Below are 20,210 nucleotides of genomic sequence, written 5' to 3'. Positions count from 1 at the left end.
GCGCTTCCCCAGCATCCTGTTCTCCCCCTCCTCTGGATTAAAGAGACAGGGCAGGAAGCGCCCATGAACACCGACACAATAACTTCATACTCCGGAGGTTTTCTCTTCTGTTTGGGGGAAGACTGAGAGCTCAGGGAAATAGTCCCTGCCTCAACAGTTGGTAGATGTTTGTAGTCCTACTGAGCTCAACTGAGACATGGAAATTAATGAGTCTGAAACTCCACAGCAGGAACAAGTGTCTTATTATATCATAGTGAGGGTCACCAAAATGTCATCCCCACTTGCAGAAGGACAAACCGTTACCAGGTTGCTTTAAAATGTCGTTGTTTTTAGCAATGCCAATAAAGACTATTCTGATTCTTGATAGCTGGATCATTTATGCAGTCACGGTGCCCCTGCATGAACAACACAGGTTTCAGCTCAGCGAGGTCACATCATTACAGAACAATGGCTGGAGACTGGGGAACCTCAGAAAAAGGGGCCTGGACTTTCTCCAGTGCTGAATCCCATTCAAAACCTCTGGGGTCAGTTGAGTCGCTGTGTAGAGCCTCGTACTTCAGAACTTTAATGACCTGACGGCCGTCCTTCAAGAAGAGTGTGGCGCCATGCTCAGCAGACAATAAGTCCACTTGCCCACAGTATGAGATGTTGTCCAGCAGTAATTGATGCCCAAGGGCACATAATAACTTATTGCGAAGTCATCATTGTTTATTTTGGTATCCCCACCACTGTTGGCTTTTTTTTTTTTCAATAAAATATTTGGCTCATGTGATTTCTTCAGTTCACATTGTTATATTGTTATATATTTGTAAATAAACACAATTCTTGGGAATTTTGTGGTTAGAGACCAGTGCCATTTTTGAATATAAAAAAGTACGCCTAAAAACAGAACGTATAATGCACGAGTTCTGACGGTGACAAAAAGTTTCGTAATAATAGCAACAAAATGAGATACCTTGCTACAAATCCCATACACACCTAATGAGATTGGTGTTTACTCACTGTATTAGAACAACAACACATAGACTTATACATGTTTCTACCAAAAAAGCATTACTATAACAAAAAGCATTTATACTAAAATGAGTGAATTTCGCTTTGTAAAGTGAAAGACCCAGGATGTTGACATGATTACTCTAACCACGTGCGTCTTTCAGAGGTAAGCGTGGCACTGATAATGGCCACATTCTGGGTCCGTACACGAGCGCCAGCTTCATGGATTCTGGACTAGGCACTAGGACCCAGCAGGTGCAGCTCCGTGTTATTTCAGTGGTGTGCAGCACAGTCCCATCAGCAGAGCGTCGACTCCACACAGAGGCGGCAGCAGCATCCTCGGGACTGGACGCACAGTGAGCGCGCGCTCCCCATCCCGCAGCACGGACCCGGGTGGGGGGGCAACCACAAGTCCACGCTGACTCCGGCCGTGGCCTCGAGGGACTACACACGCCACTCATGGTGCTCTCTACCTGCTCTTGTTTTTTTCTTTTTTGAATGAGTAACACACTTTAGGTGGGCTATGGCTTCATCCGTGAGCGGCACAGAGGAGGTCCGGGTGTCCGCCTTGACGCCCCTGAAGTTGGTGGGACTGGTGTGCGTCTTTCTCGCACTGTGTCTGGACGTCGGGGCGATGCTGAGCCCGGCGTGGGTCACGGCGGATGACCAGTACTACCTGTCCCTGTGGGTGTCCTGCTGGAAGCCCGTCAGCTCCGTGGAGTGGTCCTGCAACAGCACGCTGGCCACTGGTGAGAAAGACGCTCCGGTGCGCATCCAATGACACTCACCCCATCCCTATGGGATGAATCCCCACCACCACGTTTGTTTAGAAGTTAAAATCCAGTCGGGTGGTGTAGTTTTGTGGACGTTTTTACCCCCTGAAAAGACAGAATTGTGGATGCAGACCGATACCCACATTGGTATTCAAATGAAAGTGTGATAGTGGGGGATAACAAAGAGTCCCCGCAGACATTGCACCGCTGAACCATCTGTTCTGTGGATGACGATTATTAAACATAGCTCAAGAGAGCGCTAAATGTTAATTACTTTATAATTAGCTATTGCCTGTTTAATTTAAACTTTAGGTGAAATGAGAAAGTGAACAATGAGCGGCACATTGCTTTTTAAGAAGGTTTTAAACGATTATGGGAGGTGGGGGACTTTATACCCGAGTCTTAAAAAGTCTAGACGTTTGATAAAGAATGTATGCTTTGGTTTTCTTTCTGGACTAGTTCATTCTTTTTTTTTTCCTCCAACAATTTCCTTGTGCGCCACGGGATGATGTGGGAATTTCGCCTCGCCGGGAGCAGTCCAGCTGGGGTTTCATTTGGCCTTTTGTTGCCTACAAAATGAGCCTTTGTGTGGGTTTTTTCACCGGCCAAGGAGCAAGGGCAGCAGAGTAGAGAGCTCCCCAGAGATCCAGATGCCTGGAGATTAGTAACCAGGGAAACAAGTGTAGCACTCTAAAAATGCTGATTTTCTCTATTAGGGGAACTTCTTCATAGAGTCTCCCCGTGGAGGCATTTCTGGAAGTATACCATATTTCCAGAAATGTATATGATAACATAGGAATCTTTCTGGACTTTAAAACAACCCAGTCCATCAGTGTGAAGGCAGAGTAACAAGGCCCCGTTCAAATGCAAATAGCAACTACAACTGGACTTATAAAGGAAAGGATTTTGGGTGGCACATATTCCCGCTGACACTGATGCTAACTTAATATTGCACATAGTCTTTAGACTGAACCGCAGCATTTAATTATTTAATATTGTGGGGAATAACAGGGCAGTGAAAGTTGTCTAGACGCACGTATTAACCTGGATTTATGTTATATTTTTTAACCCTGTTACATCTTTCACATGGACTACTTGTGGGCAACTTGTGTCTGTGTGCTCCTGTATGAATATATATTTATAGAAACACATCATTTTTAGCTGCCTGGCCGACTCCTGCTGGCTGAGTGATGTACTGTGTTTTGGTAGTCTCACAAAATGTTTTCTTTCGGTCTGAGATGAGTAACTGTGGGTCACACTGGCCCCGTTCCTTCTCTGTCAGCGCAGACAAAGTGCACTTTGGTGCCATATAAAGACATAAAATCTCCATGTCAGCGCTCAGCTCTCGGCATCAGCATACCACAGTAAATGCACACAGCAAACTTCTCATTTCCTCAGGCTTGTGCTTGGCTCGGCCTATTGATTTGAATCCCAGTAATCAGTCTCTACCCCTTCTTCAAACCCCCAATATTTCCTCAGTGTCATGCTCTGGGCATTAAATAAATCCTGTTAGTTTGAAACACCAGCTGGCCACTCAGATGTTTCGCTCTTGTTCTGCAAGGACTACGTGTGTGTCTGCCCAGAAAACCACAGTAATTTGTAGGGCAAACATGAGATATTGTCTTACTACATGCTTAACTATTTTAAATTTACACACATATGGCATCTCTCTCTCTCTCTTTCCGTCTCACACACACTCACTCCCACGAACCTGAGCAGTAAGTCGAAGGTCAAGTGTAAAATGTCACTGGGTTAGGAATTTGAAACGATAATGCAAGAACAGAACATGTTGATGCCATGTTGGTGTGAGATGAGGAGGCGAATGTGGAGCCAACGTGTGACTGAGTCCAACTCAGTGGCAAAGCACGTTTGCAATGCAATACGTCATCAATCCCTGTCTTGCCTCAGAGACCACAAGCAGGCACAACACTGCATTGGTACTACAACGACGGTTGTGTTTCAGTGTCTTGCTCAAAGACACGGAGGGCTTGAACCAGAGACCTCTGATTGACGATCATCCTGCTTCAAACACTCCTCCATCCTGCTGCCCTGACAGTGAGGCTGAATGTGTGTGACAGCGGGAAAGATACTCGCGGCACTTCAGTGACACAGATCTTCCTCCATTGTCTCAGACAAAGACAGTGAATTGGGGCCCTGAAGGATCTTTTCGATAAACACTTAAGCAGTCTCTGACATGCACACAGGGAACCATAATTAATGCTCAGATTGGATCTTGCATACTGTATCTCCTTTTCCATCTGTCAACATGCGGGGCTCAGATTAATAGTTTGGCGCTTCCTGCTCATCAAAGCCTTTAAGCACTCTGACTCTGGCTGTGTTTCTTGCACGGCTCACAGGGTCTGTTCCAAATTTGTGATGAGATGACTTTCTGTACCCTGCTGTTCACTAAGGTACTGATAACGGTTTTAGATGTTAACTGGTTGAGCTTCAGGCACCAAACTGACCCGGAGAAGACTTCTCAGCAGCGATGAGAGTTGACAACTGCAGGTCAAGTGACTGTGGCTTGTTTGCTTCAAGGCGGCCAGTGATACTGTGACAGGGAATGTCAGGGGCTCAGTCTTTAAGGGGGCCTGGCGTTGTGCAAGCTGGCGGTCGAAGAGAACGGGTGCTCGGCTCATTGTGGGTTCTCTCCAACATCCTGTGGTGACAGAGCCCATTTTTAAACTCTAAATCTTGAACCATATTTGGTCAAAAGTAGTTGATGTTTGTTTATATTTGAGCTGCTTGGCCTCTGGAATAAAGTCTCACTCCAACAGGAGTGGGGACTGTTTCTTAAGCAGCTTATGTCCTGTTACTTTCTCCCCGCGAGTGAACGTTTTAATGATGTTCTGCCTCAATGAGGAAATATTCTTGGCAGTGCTTAATCTTTTTTTTTTTTTTTCCGGGGCTACATAATAGAATGTATCTTGTATATGTAGATGAAACATATTTGAACGGAAGTCAGTCATTTGTCAACTTTTCCAGCCACTGTACAATTGAAGAACAGCAACCGATCCCCCTTCTCCTTTCATGGTCGTTGTGTTGTTGTTTTTTCTTCACTCATTGTACTCTAAATTATTTCCTCCTGTGTAATCAAATACCTTGTCATAATATCCGGAGACTTTTTTTTTTTTTTACACACGGAGCTCCTGTTTCCACCAGTTCACAGTGGCATTACGAAGATACTTCATCTTTTAACAATCACATAAACTGTGTGTCAACAATCCACAGTTAGTGTCTCATGGTTAATACACTCTCTTACTACCTGTTTTCAGAAAAGTGTGCTGCTTCCTTGGGGTTTTTCTTTTTTGCACAACACAAAGCAAACAAAAAGCCAACCTTGTGCTTTCATTCTCTTTTTTTTTTTTTTTGCAAGCAGTTTTGTTTCCTCTCCAACGAGGGACGTAAGCAAGATTGAGAAGACACTTTTTCCCCACTTGAGTGTTTTTGGAGTAAATCTGAATGAAATGCTGAGAATGCTGCTGAGCTGACATCAACTGGAGTGGAGGGGTGGGGTCGGGGGGGGGGGGTGTCTCATTATCTCAGCCACCTCACAGAATCACGTTCAGTCATTGTGCTGCATTGGGATCCATTATTGCACCACGGAAATTCTTGCGTAGCCAAGCGTGTGTGCATTTGTTTGTTTCCTTGTCAAACCAAAAGTGCTGTGCTTGGTTTGGAGGGTTGCTGGCTGCATGGTTCACATTCTTCATCTGCTACTAGCCATAGATCCCTAGGGGCTCACATCAAAACAGTATGAGCCATCACCAGCTTCTCAGAATATGCACGAGGAGCAGTCTCAAGCCCCTGAACCACAAATAGTTTTTGTTTACACTGTGGTAATTTACCACGGGCAGTAACAGGCAGAAATGATTTTCCTCGTGTGGGATTGAACATTGCAGCGTTACTCTGGCTCACCACTATAGCCTGTGACCCATTCTGTTGTCTCTTTCACCTTTAATCCCTCCACTTTTCTCCCCACCGTCTACAGCACAGACACACAGCTCTCTCGAGTAAGCTCTTTTTAGCTACCTATGTCACTCTCTATCTCAGTGTGATTTCATGGCTTTCCTCGTTCCCTTGCCCCCCCCCCCTCCTCTCTGTCTCTGTCCCTGTGTGTGTTTGTCTCAGACTGGCAGATTGCCACACTGGCCCTGCTGGTTGGGGGTGCAGGCCTCACCCTGAATGCCTTCCTTGTTGCGCTCGTCTCCCTGTGCTTTGGCTCCAGGAGTCGCTGTTACAAACCCGTGGCCATCATGCTGTTCTCTGCAGGTATGTACAGAGGTAGTGTCTTTTTCTAAGAAAGAGAAGCTAAAGTACACAAAGTAAAATAACGACTGCATCTTCTCGAGGGAGAAAGAGAAACTGGACGTTTATAGCTTGAATGCCATCCAATTTTTTTTATTTGTTTTTATAACCTACTGTTGAATCCTTCTCTTTTGATACCTTTTTGTATCTCTTTCCTTTGCAGTGGTGCTTCAGGTGTGCAGCTTGGTGCTGTTCCCCATCAAGTTCATTGAAACAGTCAGTCTGAGAGTGTACCATGAGTTTAACTGGGGCTATGGCCTGGCCTGGGGATCCACCATATTTTCATTCGGAGGTGCCATCCTATATTGCCTGAACCCCAAGAACTATGAAGACTACTACTAAAAAAAAAAGAAAAGTCAGACAAGAAGATGAAACCTGGACTCTGTTTCACTCTGTCCACATGGTAAAAGGTTATCTCTGTCTATTACATCGTGCACAACCACAGGCTAGCTATAGAAAAAAAACATGTGCTTGTTGATAGTTTCAGGACTGGAAAGGAACACTTTTGTTCAATACTGTGAACTTTTTGTCTCAAAGACTATCTTCACTCCCTGGACCGAGGCCCTGAACTCTCTTATGCAATTTGGCAGCACAACCAACAGCAAGGAAAGAAATCCAAAACCCAGAAAGGTTTGTTTGGGAGAGAATGTCACTAGTCACATAATTCTGCGTCCCCTTTAAGTGAAACTCCAGTAGGTCTTGTACTTGGGAGGCAAATCTGGACAGAACAGATGGATCCACCGACCCCATACGGACAGATTGGTGGACTAACAAACCGCTCAAGAAAATGGCTGCTGTAAACGTGGAGAGGAAGATGTCCCATTGAAGTGATATCCTGAGGATGACAAAGTGAGGAAGACAGGCTACACCTTGGGAATACATGCTACATTTCCCACTATACACGGCATCTAAAACATGGCCAAACGTTTTTGTTTTTCTGCTGTATAGAAGAATAGGTGAAGCATGTCACAGAGCTGAAGTGGAATGACAATGTTTATCCTGTTATTTAAACCTTATAAAGAACCAGGGATACTGATAATAAACAGAGGTTACCTTAGCTTAGACTATACAAACATTCCAGATAGCTTACAAAACATATCACTGTTGAGGAAAACGTGTACTAGATAAGCTATCCCACAATCCTTCAGCCCAGTCACACTACTTCTTGGGAAAATGTTTGTATTATATGCAAGTATATGTAGTACATATTATGTAATGTTCATTCAAAGAAAATTAGGGAAGATGGCAAATGACCAGGTCTGCTGAGCATGTGTACCCTTCCGCATGATCATACCAACCGGCATGTGCTCACAGACGTCCCCATGTGATGCCTCCTTATCTTCCCACTCTCAAATAAAGGCTGTCAGTGGAGCGGGCACCATTAAGAGCTCATCTGTTTTTCCACCGGAAAGAGGGACAGTCTTTGAAAATGGTAGAACACTTCCGTTTTTCAAAGCTACGGTCAATAACAACAGTAGTGAAGGAAACACCAGTGTTGCGTATGAGAAGCTTGAAGAAAACCATGTGATAAACAACCTCTATTGTGGTAATGACCCTCGACTCCAATCCCCCTCACTAATATTTGTTTTATCCTTCTTGCAACCTCAGTTAAAGTGAGCGTGTGCATGGTGTTACTGTTTGCTGCTGTGCTGGTTTGATCATACCATAATAAACATGGACTGAAGAAAAACAACACATTGTTTTGAGTTAAAGGAACATCGGTCAATATATAACAAGTGTTGCAACCGTGTGCGATAAAGTCACATAGAATCAGCTCCTTTATTAAGTACAGCAAGTTGAGGCATTTGCACAGGAAATCGACATCTCTTGAACACATAATACAGGGTTGCTTAATATGCATAAAAGTACCTGGAATATACTCATATGCAAATGTCTTTAGTGTTCTTTCAGTGAAACAAGCTCTAAAACGGAGCCAGATACAGTGTACAGTCTACATTTCGCATTAGTCAGAACTTTTATAGAGCCACAGTCAGAGGGTGTCGGATGTCCTGGATTTAAGTGAATTTGTCTCCATTTTGAGTTCAGGAATGGGTACAGTTGTGTAAACAGGGCAGTCATTCATCCTGCGTGGAATGTTCGCTAGGTAAACCATAGCCGCTCCTCTTCCTCCAATCAATTTGACCTTTCCGAACCTGGCCCGACCACCACCAAAGCTGCGCTGCATCGCTCCCTCCTTCATAAGTTTGCCACGAGAGAAGTCTCAAATTGTCCTGAAAATGATTCATCATCCTCAAAAGGAACGAAATGTCAAAGTGCAAAGAAGTTTAGGATGGGAGCAGGAACAGAGGGCACGGAAGGAAACTGGCTCTTCCTCAGCAGGTAGGAGGGGCTTATATAGTGATTGACAGGGAAAGACCTTGAGACCGATTCTGGAGCAGAGGGGCTTATAGCATCCAAGAAATGTGAAAAGGGTGGGAGGCGTGGGGCGTGTAATACAGCGCTAAGTTCAGGTGTAGCGTGGCATCTCGCACTGTTCACAGCGGTTGAGTGCAGGGTGGTTGAGGAAGGTGCAGCTTTCACAGTTCCATTGCGCGCCTTCAAAGTCCTCGTCCCTCTGAGGCCTGGGCACCGATTTGGAGCTCTGCTCCCCATCTGACAACAACACAGTGTACATACGCCATTAAAAAGGGACTGCGCACTGGTGTGATGATAAAGGACAAGGATCACAAAAGGTTTTGGGTTGGAGGAGCAGTGTTAGTAAACTTTAGTCAACTTCATTCAAGAGCCACATACACACACTATATATAGGTACGTTTTTTATTAACGTTTCAGTACGTGAGCCATTTAAAAAAGAAAAAGAACAAACTAAACAAAAATTGTGATTGAATTTGACAACTGTTTACACGGGTCCTGTGGCTCCAGCACTGTCACCGTGATGCAGAGTGCCACAAATACAAAACAGCAGCGCTCATGTCTGGGTTATGTCGGTTTTACTTTCATAAAGTGAAACAGTAAGTCATCCGTCTTCATGTCTATTATATGATGGGAACAATTTAGGCATAGTTACCTTCGGGCTGTAATTAACCACGGCTGTGATTTAAGCAGACGCGAGGAACGCATCGACTCATCAACTATATAAGCATAAATATTGATGGACGTGGGCATTTACTGAAAACAAGGTTTCTTGACTTGATTTCACGCCAACAGATTTGTGGAGGCCAACAAAGCCCAACGTCAATAAAGATTAGTCCTGCTTTTTTCTTCTTCTTCTTTTTATACTGTCCCAAATCTTCCCTTTGCTGGAAGCCAAATAAGACAAATATGAAAGAAGAAGCACTGAATGTTTTTCACTGAAACCCAAATCTGTATCTTGGCAACAATATTAATGCATGACTCTCCCCTGTAAAACACATTCACATCCATTTTGTAAACAAAAAGCCCAATGACTCACTTTCACACTCTGAAAAAAAGCAGCCGTTCTCACCTTTTTTCCCAGATTTCGGTGGCACTACTGGACCAGGTCGAATATTGTCATAAAAGTTGTTCTTTCCTTTGGGGTCAAACTTTTCTGTGGAGGAAAGCAGAAATCAGATACAGAAGTTTAATTTGTTTGTTTAGGAGCGCCCATTCCAGCCAGGATACAATACGTCCTGCTTCTAGCTGCTCCCCCCGGCCACTAAACCCAGACAGCATTACTGAGAAAACCCCCGTCACCCGCTGAGCAAGGAGAGCACACAGAGATTGGGAAACAGGAGCATTTCATGACTGCTAGCAAAATAAAGGTATCCATGTGCAATCACTCTACTTTAAGAATGATTTGAAACAGAAACAGTGTTATCCCACTCAAAATAACTACTGATATAATTTCCAAATTCACCTTCCAGTAGTTTGACATTTAAATGTCTACGTTACTCAAACAGAACATGCCGGATTGCAGTTCATCTCTACGTATGAAGCTGCCATAGTCTTCATGTGGACATGGGCAGGATGCACTGCGAGCCAAATGCAAATGCAACTATCCTGCTGAAAAAGCTTTTTGTTGCAAGCGGCATCCATGAAATTATTTACATTTCTTTTTTAAAGGTACGATGGTACCAACACAAACCAGTATTGATATAAACCAGTATTAATAATTAATGTCAATGAAATTTTTGTAGGCAAGCAAAAGAGGCTTTTACTCTGCAAGAGAAAGCTGCACAACATGCACTGCCACAATCAAGATAACCAATAGTTTGGAGAACTTTTTGTCAAGGAGGACCAACACCAAATCGTTTTGTAGCACTGGGCTTATTGCAAGCAAATTGGTCACACTCTTGAGCCTGCTGCCAGACAGGCTTTATTAGCCTTCCAAAATCAGGACTCCTGGTAAACGGATGATTTCAACTCAGTTCCAGACATTGCATAACTGATATAAGCATCAGCTTCAGAGGCAATCAACAAGGACCGAGTATCAGTCACACTGCTTGGACTACACCGAGGGGTCAAGCATGGAGCACACTAGACCCGACTGCAGACCAGTCTGTCACTGACAGTGATGAATCCACATGTTTATCTGCTTCCGGGCTGGGTTTGTTTCAAGATCAATGCTTTCAAATAAATCACAGACACACTTCAAAAGGTTTGTGTAGGAATGTGCACTTATGTGTGTGCGCGTACCTCTCGACTGCAATACATCGGTCTCCTTCAGGGTACAGTCAATATCAATCTGAAGCTGCCGGTTCAGACTCCGCAATCGTGTCATCTCTTCTGGCTGCAAGCAGCACAAATACACAACCCAGTTAACTTATAAAAAAACCCAACCATATACATACGAGCACATCATTCAGTTCTTACTCTTGGGATAAGACTGGTTGCATTGACTCTTCGAAAGCGTCTCTGAAGAGCATCATATTCCATGTTGTTGACATCAGCCTTCAGCTGCTCCAGTTTCTGCTTTTCTAGCAGGAGCTCCTTCTTTAGACGTTCCATCCTTGCACGCTGATGGAGCAGAAGAGCTTGAAAGAAACACACAAATATTTGACATATAAAATGAAAAACACAGCAAACAACTTCTAGTATACTGACTTTGATATCACGCAAGGGGTGATAGATATTGAGGGCATGTAAACAGCAAAAACATTTATTCAAAGGAGAGAAAGAAATGATCAAACAGTATTAACAAATGCCAACATAACAGCACCTTAACACCACACTGAGGAGTACATTGCATTAAATTAAGACTAATCACTCATTGTTAAAAAGAAATGATGTGCATCTTAATAAAAGTAATAAAGTTGGGCATTTGGGTTTACTGGTTACTGAAATAATTACTCCTATACTCTTCATCACACAAAGATGGGACATCTCCCTGAGTTAGTTGTTTGTAGTTGTAACCATCAATTATCAAATACATTTTTTTTTAGAATTTATTAACATGCAATTACAAGAATAATGACTTAAGTATATTTAATATTCTATTGGCGTACTGAATAAACACACAAACAAAGCGAGCAGATTAAACACAAAATTACAAACCTACTCTGATCCTGGGGTTTTCTCAGGGCAAAGGTTGGCTGAAGCACTGTGCTTGACAGCACATTGTCAAACTCAGATTCAACATGAAACTCTACATCGAGCCCAGCCCTGCAAATCAAGTAATACATGACAAATATGAGAACAACCTACCTTGAGTGTAAGCATAGTCATCAGAGCCTGAGCTTGAACGCCGGGGCATCTGCTGGAATTGATTGGCAATATTCCCTGGCAGAGCAGAGATGGGCAGGATGGGTGGAGGCGCAGCATTGTGTTCCCCCTGGTCCACGATGTTGAGCAGAGACTCGGCTTCAGCCACAGGAGGTGAGCTTGGTGGCCTCTGGGCCTGGCCTCCCGGGGACACTTTGATTTTGAACGTATAGGCTGACTGCCCTGGCTGAGGGGAGGAGGCTGGCCGAGGCCTCGCAGGGCCCTGATGCTGCAAGAACATCCCCGGGTGGAATGCAGCCGGGCCTGGAGGTCCAGTCAATGTGACCCCCCTCGAAGGGGAGCTGGGCGAAGGGCTGGTAGCCATGTAAAGCGCTCCTTGGGGGTGTGCGGTGTGCACCGGTGAGTTACTGCGTGGTCGTTGAGCCTCCAGCGTGATCTCTATCTGGTTCTTGAGGGAACCTTTCGTGTGATACGGCCGATAGACAGCAGGCTGTTGCTGAGGTTGTTGCTGGTGATGGTACGGCATGCTCGGAAGAGTTGGAGAGCTAATGGGGTAGACATATTGCTGGTGCTGGGCTTGCAGCTGTGGTTGAGGTTGGGGCTGGGGTTGCTGCTGGACCTGGTGCTGGGGAGAGCTATAAGGTGAGCCATATGTGGGGGTGCTGTAGGGGGACTGCTGATGCTGATAGACAGGTGCCCCTGGGGAGGGCCAGGGAGCTGGCTGTGGACTCTGGGAGGGTGAGGGTCGAATGTACAAGGTTGTGTTCGTGTTGTTAGGGTAGTGGCCAGGGGGGATCTGCAGAGCCTGTGGAACATTGGGTATACTTTGTGAAAGAGTGACTGTTATAGGATTCATAGTGTAACGGGGAGACATGCCCTGCATGGTGGGTGGAGGGGTGGGAGTGCTGGCAGAGCGGCTCTGATCGTTTATGAAGAAAGGATTATATCCAGTGGAGGGGGCCATGGTCGCAGGAGCCGACAATGGCTCGGGGTAGCTGGGCCGCTGGGGTTCAATGTGACTATCACTGGTGCTGTGCACAAGTGAGCGACCTGCCCCCGCCACGCCTCCATTTGACTTGCTTGCTTCCGAGCCTGGGTAGCCCAGACTAATGTGGAGCATGTGGTTTCGATTCAGCCGTCCCTCATCTGGACTGTGATGAAACTCTCCATACAGGTATCTGTTACTCTCCTGAGCCAGCAGGTGGCAGCAGAGATCCAGGTTATTGTTGTTCTAAGAGAGACAAAGACAAGACTATTAACTTGTATTCATTGTGTTCATTTCACCATCATGCTATCTAGGACACAACAATCAGTATCACCTTATAAGTAGTCTAAACATAATATGGCATAAATACATAGAGAGCTGTATAACAAATGAACCCACTGAGAGAGTAACTTTTACTCATAAAAGTTTACACACAGAGACCACAGAAGAAAAATTGTCTGAGAGTATATTCAGTGCCAACAGTTCACCATCTTTATGTGGCTCAACCTGATAAAAAAGGAAAGCAGCAATTTAAGAAGGTCTGTAAAGCAAAAATCAATCTGAGCTGAAAGAATAATTACCATAAGGACTAGTACACAGTATACAATAATGACTTGATGCATGTTTACACTTGTCCGGTTTGGTTCATGGTGTGACTGCAGTGTTTTTACAGTCCATTTGTGGATGTGCGACCGATTTCATCCAAAGTATGGTCCAAACTAATCAAGCCGACCGTCAACATTTTAAACAGCCTTTACCAACTTTCAGGCACCTTCTGTTGCAGCTTTGTTTAAATCCCACCGAAGTCTGAGAGCGGTCTTTTGTCCATGTGGACATCTTTGGATTCAAAGATCTCCAAATGGACAAAAGACAGGATGTGAGATTCATCAAGAGCACTGTAACCTTGCAACAGATCTAAAGTGGTGCGTGCAAAGAAGCAAGGGCTGCCTCTCTCTTCACTCTTTTACACATTTAAGGGGCACAGTGAAACCTCAAGCTATAAAAAAACACCACCACAAATGATGCATTGCATTTCCTGCAACTCATAGCCAGTGTGTCATGCAGAAATTAGAAACCTTCGGCCTGTCTTGCGTACTCACACTACTGAATGCGTGTAACTCACACGGACTGAGCTCAAACAACTTCAGTACACCTGCTGAGTTACAACAGTCAAGAATATGGTTTGTGGTGAATGATCTTTTTTCTTCTACATCTATGACGCACACAATGACCAGCTATTTTGGGATCTCTTGCAGGATTTGGTTAATGTCACATGGCAGATAACGTACCCCACTTGATGCAGGCACACCCCCTATTCACTTAGTCCTCATTGTTATACCCAACTAACAGCCACTGCAGTCATGGTGTCCACGTGAAATCTTAATAACACCAAAGAAAACATCTTAACAGCATCAGTTTCCCCTGTCACCCTGATATAACAGGCTTTCTTCAGAATGATGTGTTTTATTGCATGTTTCCTTGAACGTCATTCAGAAGCCGCTTCAGAAAGGAAAGTGTTGGTGTCCACGTGATTAAAAAATAAATTGTAAAAAACAAACAAACAAACAAAAAGCTAAAAAAAACAAAAAAAAAAACACCATCAGCTGCTAAATATCCACCTGCTTCTCTGACAGCGGTTAGTATAATTCAGGACTTTAAGACTTCAACCCAATCAAAGTGTTTGCCAGTGAAACGGACTGAACATTTTATTGTTTTGTATTTCTTTTGCTGATGAATAAAGTAACTCCACAATGCGAGCCGAAAGCTAATGTTAGAGCAAGGGAACTACAGCATCGTTCATAACAAAATGTCAGCTCAAGGACAACAGCACGACACAAACGGTAAGCGTAATGACGGATATAGATACTGTTATATAGCTAACTGACATTTTCCGGACAGATTTCCAACAACTTAGTTATACAGTTAGTGAAGACGGCGTTCATGTTAAAGTTACTGTACATTTCCCCCGGTTTAATGTTGGCTTTTCAATAACACTCTACAAATTTACTAACGGTCAAACGAAAAACTAATAACTTTCTCATAATTACCTCCTCTGTTCTCTAGTAAACAGATGGCACTGCATCCTGGGTGAGGTGAAGCCTTGATGGATGTCTTGAATTTACAGACCTTACTAGAAGAAACAAAATGTGGGGCACATACATCCGGGCTTTTGCTTTTCATTCTCATCATAAATGAAATTAATCCAGACATCATGTTCTCTCTCTCAGATGCTTGGAGGATGTGTCAAGAGATATAAGGATATGTACAGCCCGTCGGTAGTGCAAGGACTACAGACTAAAGACAGTGCATTTACTTCAGGCCTATACGTGGAGATATTTGGGAAGGAAACGGTCTCATCAGGCAGCTTCATGAAAGGAAACATTCATTTCTTAGGCACCTCACAAAGTACTGGATTTTGTATATGTTCTCAAAGTTTCAGAGCGAGAAGGAAAATAGCATCTTATTAGGGCTTCAACCAAACAATATTTTGCCAATTGATTGTTCTGATTAATCTTTTTTTTTTTAAATACAAAATATTTGATTAGCCTTTATTTGGTCAGGTCAGGTCATTAAGAACATATTTTCATTTAAAAAAAAAAACTGAAGAGAATTATGCATTTTACCACATTTGATCAAATAATTTCAGTAAAACAGCTCAAAACTAACTTAATTAATGTTTAATGAGCAATAATTGGACGCAAATATATACTGCAGTCTCAACCTTGTCTCAGTTTGCAGGTCAGACGTCTTTTTTCGTACATTTGGTGTGAAGGGCTCCCACACTTTGGATGACTTTTATTTGTAACTTTTTCTCTTCTAATGTTTCTCTTTCCTTCTGTTTCTTGGATCTTTCAAAATCTGCCTCTGACATTGTGCTGAAATTATTGACTGTGCTGTGGCTCATTTGATGCTTCTCCTGTTTTGCTGGAGGATTACAGCAATAGGGCACTCATGACTGCCACACTTTGGTAGCTGCGAGAACAGATTGGTTGAAAATTTGAAAAAAGCAAGCAAACTAATCTGAGTAAATTAGTTGACAATTTAATAATCGATTCTAATTGATTAAATCAGTTAGTGTTTTGAGCCCTTAATATTATACTTATATAATCCATCCAAAATGGTTTGTTTTGTTCTATGTATGTCAATATACTTCGAAAAATAAGATCAGTCCCCCTTTCCCGAGATTGTGTTTACAACAGTTCAGATTTCATCAAATCTTTTTCAACCCAACTTAAAACCTAGAGGCAAGACTGAATGCCAGCAGAAGTCACAATCATAAAAACTAAGAACAAATAATTGAAAAAGTCAACAACCTGTTGCAGTTTCGAAACACTGCTGGTGGGAAGTACAGGTGTCATGTGACCAAGAAGAAAATTTTAAAAGAAAAAAAAAACAAACAAACATGGCCAAGTCTAGTTTAAAGAAAAGAAAAGAGAAAATGTATTCAGAAGTACATATCCAGATAAACACATCAACAATAAATGCATTTGTGCTTGTTCACTATTTGCAAATCATATTGTGATTGCAATATTCAGCATCATCACCTATTACATGTTTAATCAATGTTGTGCAGCTCGATGGTTTCAACACGAACTGGAAACTTTAAGGACACCTTGATAGTACTGGACTGAAAAACCCCTTTTGCCTTCGAAACTGCCTTACTTCCTGGTGCCATACATTGCACAAGGTGCTGGAAACACTTGGTCTATATTGAAATGTTTGCAAATTTGTCTGCTGCATATATAGGACGTTCTTCATATCCCAAAGATATTCTATTAAATTGAGATTTGACAACTGAAGACCATGTGAATTCAGTATGTTCAACAAACCAGTGTTCGTTGATTTGAGTTTTACAACGTGGCCTGTGTCCACATTAGAAATAGCCATTAGAAGATGGTATATTGTCAGCAACAACCCCCAGGTTGTGGTGTACTAAGGGGCTCAAATCTCACTCACCCCCTCCTTTTTACACGACATCATTTCAAGTGATAACGCCTCGTTCATCTCAGAGGTTTAGGACGGGGTGGCCAGCCAGTCAGAGGCCAAAGAGCCACAAAAATGACCGTGGTACTACAAAGAGCCAATTTGGTCTTTTAAACGTGGTAACGCGGTCACAAAATCCTTGTTTGAATTCTGACCATCACCGGCGCACTGGTAGCTTAGTGGTTAGTGTTGTTGATTTTATCGCTGGAGCTTCGGGTTCGATTAGATGTTTTGATCGGTTATACCCCCGTTAATAGATCGAAGAAACGTACACTGACAGTCAAAGCTCACGAGCTGCGGATTGGCCACCTCTAGTTTAGCGTTTTCACAGCAACAGCAGAAACGCTGAAAACGGTTTAGTTAGCATGCCATGGTTGTTTTGATTTTTATTCTGAGATATTGATTACATTACCTCGACTTCTATCCTATTCATTTTGGGTGGAGCTATGGTACAATAATAAAGGATTTATAAAGTATTTCTGATGGGTTCGCTGTCACTTGTGAAGTTGATGCTGTAATTGGGGCCATTACGCTGTCTTTCAGTTCAGCGTAACTATGGTTACGTAACCGTGCGTACAGTGTTAAAGACCGATTCACCTGCACCCTTTGCTCCTGCGCAACCTCAGAGGTAAATATTATCACAATTATGTTGCTTTCAAAGTGTGTCAATAACAACAAACACACACGGGGCATCACTGATTTTTCTTGTTAACTTTCGCATTCTTACAGTGGTCCCACTCTCACACTGCCAGAAAATCCTGTTAAGAACCCTGACATACATGCCTGCAGAGAACAAAACACTGTAAACAACAACACAATGGAGAGTACCTGCCATTCGTAAGGACAGAGGATGAATTAGATGCGTTTAGGGGTTAATTTCAACTATAAAACTACCAATATGGACTATAAATCTGGAATACTGTCTGGGAGTCATGCCACATTCTTGTACCCTTTCCTCTCTCCTTGTACCTTGCTGCAGGATCTTCGAAAGTGGAAGTGAAAGTACGTGCTCTGAGCCTCCTTCCCCCATCATGTCTGCAGCAAGTTCATTCATGACAACCTGTTGCTCTCTGTCCTATCCTTTTTTCTCTCTCTTCGTCTCCAAACCCCAACCTGAACAGTCGAAGGTCTCCACCTCTGAGCCTGATCCTACAAAGACTTATGCTTGCTTAAGTGGAATTGTTGAACTTGTCTCTGTAAAAGTTTGTTGAGACAACAGCGGTGTAGATGTAATTGAATAAATAAAATGTAATTGAACTGTTGACAAGGCAAGATGAATCCATGCTTTCTTGCTGTTTACAACCAATTCTTCCAGATTCAAATCCATTTAGTCATTTAGTCATTTCTATGATGCAGCATCAACGCCGAACCTGTTCGGTGCTGGTTCGTGGCAACACATTGCCTTCACATATGTTTGCATACAGAGTATGAATTGGGCTTAATGGCATTTAATAAGTACTCATATCGGTACTCTGTATCGGCATGTGATAAAAAAAACTAGTACTCTTATTCGTACTTTAAAAAAGTGGTATTGGTGCATCCCTGGGTTACAATTTAAATAAAAGTTTAGACATCTATGTTAACATTTAAATATTTTTTTAATCTTATGAAGTACACTGCACTGTATTGATCACATTTTAGTATTTATTGTTGTAACTACTCATGGGAACAGTTAGCAATGAGCAGTTATTAATTGAGGATGCATCGTGGAATCAAGGACAAGAGAATCATAATGAAATTGTGAGACCAGTGAAGATGCACAGCCCTATTGTGTAATCAGAGTTGGTCTTTTACATAGCTTGGTTGTAGTGAGTGGTTATGGGAGTTACTGTTGCAAACCAGTCTGACTATTCTCCTTTACGTCTGGCATCAACAAGACCATTTGCCCCCTGGGAACTTCTGTTCACAGGTGCATGAAAATCCTAGTAGATCAGGAGCTCCTGAAAATCTTTGACCAGCTCATCTGGCACCAACAACCATGCCATGTCAAAAGTGACTTCAGTCATCATTCTGTACCCTTATCAAATTCGTTTAAAATTTCAGCACCTTATCATCTTCATGTCCGAATAAGATAAGTCCCCGCCATGGGATTGGCCAATAAGCCATTTGTGTGAGAGGGAGTGAAACTGGTATAGCCACTATAGTGACCTGTGCAACATGAATTTGTCTCGTCAAAGCTTTGCAATGTTGCATGCTGGTTCAGGAAGATGAACATTAGGCAATACCTTCACGGTCAAAGTGATGTAGCTAAAATCTTACACAATGAATCATGCAATTTCCCGACAGATTTATCAAGATTATGCAGGAGTGCAGAGTGGATGTGCGTGTACCTGCAGAAGGCACTGGGACACTACCCCTTCTGGGATCTCGGGGAAACGCTGCTTGAGGTCCTGCAGGATGTGGTAGTCGAGCTGAGAGCCCCCCTGCGCCATCCTGAGCCAACACGGAGACTCAATGAGCCCGAAGCCTTAAACACCAAAACGATCGATCTCCTCTCATACCCTGGAGACGCAAAGAACAGAGAGAAAGCTGAGGACCAAAGCTACACGTACTGGGGACGAGTGTGCAGCGTTCCAGCCCGGAGGGCTGGCCTGCCACACGCAGAACTATGTGTCAGCACTAATCCGAGCGCACAGATCAATTACTATACGGTGTCTCCGTGAGACGTATCGGCCCGAGTTAGCAAAAACGTGTCCGTCAAAAGTGAAACAGTAAAAACACAGGGGAGAAACAGGAGCAGAAAAACAAAACATCTCGGCGTTGCACGTATTTGGTTGCAATTAGCAGGGAGGCGCTGACCAGCCAGCTACCTGTCGGTCTGTTGTTGTTTGTTTAGCCGCACTGGTGCACCAAGCAACGACGACATACCATCGCTAGCCAGCAAGGCTAGCCACGAGCATCAGTTAGCTCGCGTGCATCACTCCAACAACCGCACCTGTGTGCCGTGTGACTGCAGCCGGAAGTACCGCAGCCAGCCGCGAGACACCGTCCCAAGTCACCTGTTCCCAAAACAACGACGCGAGTAGCGAAGGCAGACTTCTCTGTCAAAATAAGATTAACTGGCTGCCAGCTAACGTGGCTAATGCTAACCGTAGCTGGTGGTCAGCTGTCATAAGCCGGGAGGAGGAGGAGGGGGAGGGGGGGGGATGGATTAGCGCGCTAACTGTGCTAAATGCCACTGAATGTTAGCTTCTAACCACTTCATAAAAATAAGAAAAGAAACGTACCGTATGTTCCGATTGTTCTTCATATCTCGGACCTCTGCGCCGTCCCGAGGAGAGCTATGAGGCGTCCGAAGCGGTGCACAGACGTTTATCTGTTCTTGGATTTTTCTAAAAACTCAGAAAAACGTGTAGTTTGGCATTCCAGAGTGAGGCCGCGGAGCTGCATCGGAGCTGGAAGTCTGTACCGCCGCACTGTCACACAAGCTGCCGGAGCAGGAAGCTCAACGCACGGACCGCACCGGCACTGCGCATGCGTCTGAGCTGTGCGCCTTCACGCCTCTTTTTTTTTTTTCTCAATCC

General features: G+C 43.7%; 2 protein-coding genes across 4 annotated transcripts; one reads left to right on the top strand and one right to left on the bottom strand.

The window, feature by feature from the left end:
- Positions 1-1,292: 1,292 nt before the first annotated feature.
- Positions 1,293-7,956, top strand: tmem47 (transmembrane protein 47). Its single transcript, XM_080473500.1, has 3 exons — positions 1,293-1,742; positions 5,898-6,038; positions 6,238-7,956. Exons 1-3 carry the CDS (start codon positions 1,517-1,519, stop codon positions 6,414-6,416), a joined length of 546 nt encoding a protein of 181 aa, XP_080329626.1. The 5' UTR covers positions 1,293-1,516; the 3' UTR covers positions 6,417-7,956.
- tab3 (TGF-beta activated kinase 1 (MAP3K7) binding protein 3) lies at positions 7,826-20,147 on the bottom strand. 3 transcript variants are annotated; one of them, XM_080473498.1, is made up of 8 exons: positions 19,914-20,147; positions 19,017-19,188; positions 14,751-14,833; positions 11,700-12,948; positions 10,869-11,029; positions 10,692-10,785; positions 9,520-9,603; positions 7,826-8,687 (listed from the first exon to the last, which is right to left on the bottom strand). In XM_080473498.1, the coding sequence occupies exons 4-8, from the start codon at positions 12,835-12,837 to the stop codon at positions 8,542-8,544; spliced, it is 1,623 nt and encodes a 540-aa protein (XP_080329624.1). In that variant the 5' UTR covers positions 12,838-12,948; positions 14,751-14,833; positions 19,017-19,188; positions 19,914-20,147; the 3' UTR covers positions 7,826-8,541. The 3 variants fall into 3 exon arrangements, with proteins under 3 accessions (XP_080329624.1, XP_080329623.1, XP_080329625.1); XM_080473497.1 differs by lacking the exon at positions 14,751-14,833 and having other exon boundaries at positions 19,914-20,124; XM_080473499.1 differs by lacking the exons at positions 14,751-14,833; positions 19,017-19,188 and having other exon boundaries at positions 19,914-20,109.
- Positions 20,148-20,210: the final 63 nt, after the last annotated feature.

Source organism: Lipophrys pholis, assembly GCF_963383615.2.
Source record: "Lipophrys pholis genome assembly, chromosome: 10".
NCBI lineage: Eukaryota > Metazoa > Chordata > Actinopteri > Blenniiformes > Blenniidae > Lipophrys > Lipophrys pholis.
The sequence above is the reverse complement of the archived record's forward strand: the minus strand, read 5'-3'. Positions and strand labels throughout refer to the sequence as shown.

Coding starts and splice junctions, on each gene's coding strand:
- tmem47 (XM_080473500.1), top strand. CDS start 1,517: ATGGCTTCATCCGTGAGCGGCACAGAGGAGGTCCGGGTGTCCGCCTTG. Junction 1,743..5,897: donor CAACAGCACGCTGGCCACTG/GTGAGAAAGACG, acceptor TGTTTGTCTCAG/ACTGGCAGATTGCCACACTG. Junction 6,039..6,237: donor CATCATGCTGTTCTCTGCAG/GTATGTACAGAG, acceptor TTTCCTTTGCAG/TGGTGCTTCAGGTGTGCAGC.
- tab3 (XM_080473497.1), bottom strand. CDS start 19,118: ATGGCGCAGGGGGGCTCTCAGCTCGACTACCACATCCTGCAGGACCTC. Junction 12,949..19,016: donor TGTCCCAGTGCCTTCTGCAG/GTACACGCACAT, acceptor TGTCTCTCTTAG/AACAACAATAACCTGGATCT. Junction 10,786..10,868: donor CAACCAGTCTTATCCCAAGA/GTAAGAACTGAA, acceptor TGCTGCTTGCAG/CCAGAAGAGATGACACGATT.